Here is a 6,556-nt window from a genome sequence, read left to right on the forward strand (position 1 = left end):
CCAGACCCCTTTCCTTGTTCTGCTGAGTTTCTAGTTTCTGTGGAAGGCACAGAACGCTTGGTTCCCAAGTGCGAAACATAGAATGCTCTGCCCCCACCCCCCCCCCCCCCGCCTCCTCGGCCGGGCTTCCAGGTCAGCTCAGCTGTCCACCCTGTGGCTTCCCCTCTGTAACCGCTGCGTCCTGTCCAGGGATGCTCCCTGAGCTCAGCCTTTGTCCCCTCTGGAATAGATGGCTGCATCTGCCCGCCGGGCTCTTCTCCTCCGGCCCTGCTGTGAGTTAGCCAGAGGAAGCCAGCAAGAGGCCAGTCCTGGTCCCTCCACTAGGGAACCAGACATCTGGGTTTGGCTTACCCCGAAGGGAAGCAGGACCCAACACAAATCACAAAGTCCGAGTGCCTTCTGAAAAATAGCCCAGGGAAGGGAGGACGGTTAAGTGGGGGAAGGTGTGGCAGCTAGACTGATCTGTTTTGTTTCTTTATTTGAGAAGTTTTTGCTATAGGGTGCCTGTGCTTGACAGAAAGACAGAGACAGACAGAAAGCGAAAAATCACACCCCGGGGGGTGGGGGGGATGGCCATGACACAGTCCCTTCTCTTCTCTCCTCTTGGGATCTTGGGCATGCACACACCCACACCTGGCGTGAGTTTAAGCCGTCGGGTCTGGGACTTGAACCACGGTTGACTACATGAGAGTCCAGCGATATATGCATTACACCAACTGCTAGTCTCAGAGCTAGACTGATTCTGAAAATCAGGCAAACCTGGAAGTTCCTCGGTCCCTTCCAGAGCAGGTGCCAGCCAGCAGTGGGAGAAGGGCAGCAGATCCAGCTCCAAATCTAGGCAGGGGCCAGGTCCGGGGTATGTGGGCTTCAAGGTGGAGCACAGGGGGATCTTCGGCTGAAGTCCCAATTCTGCTTGAGCTGACCAGTGAGAGCAGGGTGGCAGGTGAGCTCAGGGGGTTCACTATCTCCCTGAGACTCAGGGTGCTTGGCAGCCCTAGGAATTCCTGTGCTCTGAGCTTCACTCAGACTCCTTGACCTGAAACATCGCCCCCTCCTCTCAATTTCCACAGCTCATTACTCTTCCTTCAAGCCTATATCAGACCCACTTCTTTCCCGAAGCCATCACTCATTCTGCGGAGCTGTGATATCTGAATTTCTATAGCCCCTTGGCCCATTTAAAATTTGTTCACTTATCTCTTTTGAGAGAGAGAGGTAGAGGGGTGGGGGAGTAGCCCCAAGAGGGGCCACCTCATGCTGTAGTTCACCCTGACCCAGTGTGCCTGGATCACAGGCACGAGCATGCCCAGCCTGCTCCGTCAGCCCCTCTGATGTGAACCTGGGACCTTTCCCATGTGGGGCCAGTGGTGGTACTGCTGTGGCACCGCCCGGTCCCTCCAACAATGAACTGAATACATAGTTTCCTTTATAAATTGCCTTGAGTCAGTCATTCAGTAGGCACTCCCTCCCGTTATGGACGGTGTGGCCTTCCAAAGTGCTACTAAAATGCTGTGATGAATTTCTGGTTCTTCTTCCTCTGGGCACTTGAACCCCTTTTGTTTCCCAGGGCGATGAATAGTTTGCAATGGGCTATGCAGGAAAGTGACGTGTTAGTCTCGGGCCAGAGCGTTTAGGCCTATATGACACTGTGTGCTCTTTTTCCCTGGGCATGGCAGCCAGCAGGGTTCGAGAGGTTGGTTGCTCTGCCATGCTGAGGCTCCCGAGAATAAATGCAACGAGAGGAGCCCCCTTTGCAGACCTGTGACGGGCACCCAGCACGAATGAGAAAAATGTCTGTTTTCAGCCACTGAAATCTGAAGGTTGCTATTGCAGCATCCCAGCCCAGCCCCACGGACACACTGACCCTGCTGGCTTATCAGCACTAGATGTGCCCTGCACATCCGCATTCTGTGGCTGCACAGGGACAGAGGCAGGAGCAGAGGGCTTCTCTCAGCAGTTCTGTTCCCTCTGCAGCCTCTCACTGTGGAGCGGCAGTAATTTAGATGCAGATGTGCAGGAACGGTGAAACCTTCTCCTCTACGGGCTGCTCACTAAATTAATTAAAAGATGGTCGTGAGCAGAGGGGATATTCTATCAAGGCAGAAGGTTCTGTTTTTACTTTTCCAGTCTGCAATAATACTTTGCCATGGCTTTGCCAGGTTGCTTTATAAGAGTTAGCAGGGGTCCTTTCCTGGTAGGTGAAAGTATCGTACTTTCCGGATATGAGGGCACGACCCACTTCCCCAGAGAAGGTTCAGCATCTGGAGGGGCTCCTTGTGGAGCTGAACAGCTGAGGGAACAGCCGTGCCCTACACACCAAATGGCCCACCTGCCAGCGCCTGAGAGAGCACAGGTGGAGTCCAGCTTGATAATAAGCAGGTATTCCTTGAGCAGAACTGAAACCAAATGAGCCCGTCTGCCCTACTTCTGATGGAAGGCAAGTGGTTATCTCTGTGAAACAAAGATGAAAAATAAAAGCTCTGCAGTGTTCAGTGTGTGTATGCCGACTGCTACACCTTAGGAACATAAAATGACAAGAGAAATGGGCTAGAGACAGAGATTTAATTGAATAAAAACTCCAGGCTGTGACAGGGGCGGGAAGACACAGAGCAGTAATTAACAACATAATTTTTAAAATGACGATGCAATTAATTAACATCCTGGGTAAGCGCAGAGGGGAAGGGGACATCTTTTTAGCTCAGAAACACTGCTAAATAAAGGAGAAGGGAACTTCATTTTTTTTTTTTTTAAAGTCTATGTGCAAATGGCTCTGGTTATTGCAACTTCAGCAAAGCTCTCAACAACCACCCAAGAGGCTTCATGTGCCAAAGGAAGCCAACAAATGAATCAACGTGGTATTTCACTTTATTCCAAAACTTGTATTTCATTTTATTCTCATCTGTGAAGGAGAGATTCTGGGTTAGATAATGAAGTTGGGGGATATTCAGATGTCACTCATGCTTCAGGCTGAGGACTCGTCTCCTCTGAGGATCCTGTGGGTGAGGCCCTGGGAGCTCAGAGCCTTCTTGCAGTGGGGCCCCAAACCTGCAGGGATTTATGGAAACTGCTGGAGCAGGAGTGGGAGCCATGGTTAGGGGGTCATGGGGGCTGGTCATCATCTGTTCAGAAAATGATTTTTTGAAACCACTGAGGTGTTCACTTGTGTGAGCTAGCTGCTTGATATAAGAGGAATCTCTCAGACCGGCAGTAATATTTTACCGTTCACACTGGTCACTCTCCCTTCTCCAATAGGCTAGGATAGGTTATCTCTACTTGCCTAGGGACTCACCAACGGCCGCTGGACATGCATTTGGTGCTCACTTCTGCAAAGACCTGCTCACGCTCATTTCTGGGCTCCTTGCGACCCAGGAGACTCAGCTGTTCCCTTCACAGGTGTGAGACCCACTGCGTCTCTCTGTGATGGAGAGAGCCATCCCGATGAGGTCAGGCTCCAGTCAAGAAACATAGCGAGGTCTGTCCTGCTGCGAGTCTGGTCAGGACCTTGAGGTCCCGATGAGGTCAGGCTCCAGCCAAGAAACATAGTGAGGTCTGTGTCCTGCTGCGAGTCTGGTCAGGACCTTGAGTTTTTCTCAGTCTCAAGAGAACATCTAAATGCAGGACTGTAGGTGTAGGAAGACCTATCAATCACAAGACATCTGGGGAGAAAAGGTACCTTTACACATTAGTCCCAAGCCTAAGGCTTAGTACAGAGTCAAGCCTGCGGTTTATCTATGTTTACTTTTCTAAGTGGAAAATTTCTTTTGGCACAATCTCCTGTAAGCTCATGCGCAGTGATCATTCTGAGGGCCTGAAGACATCGCCCAAAGTTTTATCAGTGGAGAAACCTGATCATGTGACTTAAAATGGGGCTCCTTTATTGAGATACTGCTCCTATCGCACGTGACGCATGAAGAAGACACCAAGCGTGTGACAGTGTGTATGTTCTTGGCCTTCCAATGCAGAGAGGAGGAGTTCTTCGGCAGACTTGCCTCTTGCCAGTGGTACACACAGCTCTGGACATTGGCCTGCGGAGTCACAAGTGGAAGCGGAAACTCACCTGCACGCACTTACCAGGGCTGTACAGACTAAGACCCAGCAAAGCAACCTACCTACAGGGGGTGACGGGAGGGCCGCTATTACCTCCACAGAAGTGTGCCGTGATCATAAGGAACAGTTCAAGCACTTTTTTTTTTTTCTTCCTAAGTTGAATTTGGTCTAAGGGAGAGATCTAAAGGAAAACAAAACAAAAACCCCTCACTACCACGGAGACAAACGACACGAGAGTACCTAGTCATTGACAGGACTAAAGTTTAAGACGACAATTGTCCCAGCGTCTAGGGCTGAAATGGGCCTAAGCTGACTTGGTTTCAATCAAGAAGTTACTCTGTATGGAAAGATGGACTCGGGCTGTGATTTGAACTTCAGAACTCCCCATTCAGAGAAGAACATTTCATCTAGGTTTTTCTTTGACCTGGTTAGGCATTTTAAACAGCTGCTTGTTACTTCCCGGAATTACAAAGCTACGTAGAATGCACAAATCATCCTGGAACACATGTGCCTCTCTTTCTTGACAATGGAGGTTATTTTCGAGAACAAAGATCCTGTTTTCAAACAAACATGATCATTAACTGTGGCGCGTCAGAAAACATTTGGCATGTTCGGTTTCAGCAGAATCACTCCTAGAGAAAGTGACTAAGTTCCCATGAGGAATCAAGACACTTTCAATTCATGAGGAAAGTCAACACGAAAGGGAACCAGGAGCCCTGCACACCAGCTGAAGGTTCACAAACACCTTGGCTGTCTTGTGGTTTCAACACGGGACCAGGAGTCCACATCGTGGTTTATGTCACACCAGCAAAGAGCTTCACAGAGTAACAGTGAGCCTTAGAAAGGCTCTTGATGGACCTGCTCCATTCATGCAGGCACTCAAACTGCAGTCATTGCTCTCCTGCATTTCCTCCTTCTCCGGGAGAGCTTGGTAAAGACACAGCATTTCAGAAATGCAATCTGCCTCTTCTGAAGAAACTGCTATTTTATATTTTATAGAACCAACTTCTGGGCTCTCCACCCTTTGCTTTTTTTTTTTTTCCCCTACTCTTTTTTTTTTTTTTTTTTTCTTCTTGACAGCAGACCCATAAAAAGTGAAAACCACAAAAACATCACCTTAGGAGACGGAAAAGACTAAGACAGATCTGACCACGCAACAAGTGTCTCGGCCTTGACCTACACAGGAGCAGTTAGGACTCTGGCGTGACAGACGGCTGCGGGGGCCGCTGTGACTGCACAACACTGCGTGTAGACGGTGGAACGAGTGCGAAAGGAGCATTGCTGAGTCCCGTGGGTGTGGCTCGGCCGTGCGGCTCATGGCGTCGGAGGTGGTTTCGGAGACGGGCACGAGCTCTCGCTGTCAAAGCTGGCAGCTCGGCCTTGCCACTGAGGAAAGGAAGAGAAGCTGATTATTGATCGCCAAAGGAATGCACATGACAGTTTCCCAAACTCAACTGGCCCATGCACTGAATTCACCTTTCCCAGCTTCTCAGAAGCTTTTTGAACTTAGCTGTCAGCCATGCAAAACTGTGAGGAAAACAGCTTTGAGCTAGTATGGAATACCTGATTTTCAAAAAAGACCTACTGCAGAGATAATTGAAGCTTTCTTCACTGTGCAGCGACGGTAGATGTGTATGTGCGTGTGCGTGTGTGTGCGTGCGCGTGTGCGCAGGCGCGTTTTAATGAGGCACTATGACTGGACCATTTCTGAGTGCTTCAGCCATTTTTCACACTGAAAATCAGATTATGTTAGCAGCAAAAGAGGCAGTCTGCAGAGTGTGCCCTTCCTGCCAAGAACCCACGATCATGAATTATTAGCAATTTGTCTAGGAGCATTAGCACAGCTAAAAATCTGATATTGCTTTAGCTTTGGGCTCTCTTCTTCATCGTGATGATTCCTGTGGGCATTGACACCTGATATGCAAAGGGATAGGAGGTGTGAGGAGACCCTTTGGGGCTTCTCCAGCCCAGCTCTCAGCCCAGCCTAAACCCCTCTGTGAAAACAGTGAGGTAATGAGGTGAAATGGAGTGAAGAAGAGGGGTAACAATGGATAGACCCATGCCTTGAGCCATCCAACCCTTTTTAAATGGAAAAGCCAGTCATAGCTGCAGCAGTGCTTACTGGGCAAAGGTCTGACCCTATGAATAGCCTTGGCCCGGGGCTGTAACTTCAAGGTGAGCCAGTGTCCGTTGCCTGCACCACCCTCTGTGGGCCCAGGAGATGTAGTGCTCTCCGGTGTGCCTGCAGGACAGGACTCAAGAGGTAGGTGATCAAGAAGGCCTTCCTGAACCTGAAGGGCAGCCCCTTCTGCTTCTCATGAGCTTTAGGGGTCTCCGTTATGGGGCGATGAGGCTGAGGAGAGGCTATCACCATGCATTTGTGCATGTATGGGGCAGGACCCCCCACACACAGCCATTTCTAGACCGACCTGAACCACCTAAGGAAGCGACCATTCACCATCCAGCATTACCCAGAGTAGGTGGGAAGCTCACAAAGCTGGGGAGAGACTGA

General features: G+C 49.9%; 1 protein-coding gene across 6 annotated transcripts in view; it reads right to left on the minus strand.

Moving 5' to 3' along the window:
- Positions 1–2,546: 2,546 nt before the first annotated feature.
- SYT6 (synaptotagmin 6) overlaps positions 2,547–6,556 on the minus strand; it is a 75,160-nt gene continuing 71,150 nt past the window's right edge. For 5 of the 6 annotated variants that reach the window (XR_003549554.1, XM_006149631.2, XM_006149632.2 and 2 more), the window contains one exon: positions 3,528–5,430. Coding sequence is in view for 4 of the 6 variants with exons in the window: in XM_006149631.2 (XP_006149693.1) it covers positions 5,359–5,430 (72 nt within the window). In the remaining 2 variants the exon portion in view is untranslated. Of the gene's footprint in view, positions 3,499–3,527; positions 5,431–6,556 lie in introns of those variants that run through there. The other variant, XR_003549553.1, reaches the window with a different exon arrangement.

The sequence above is a fragment of the Tupaia chinensis genome, unplaced genomic scaffold (genome assembly GCF_000334495.1).
Source record: "Tupaia chinensis unplaced genomic scaffold, TupChi_1.0 Scaffold000270_2, whole genome shotgun sequence".
NCBI classification, from domain to species: domain Eukaryota; kingdom Metazoa; phylum Chordata; class Mammalia; order Scandentia; family Tupaiidae; genus Tupaia; species Tupaia belangeri.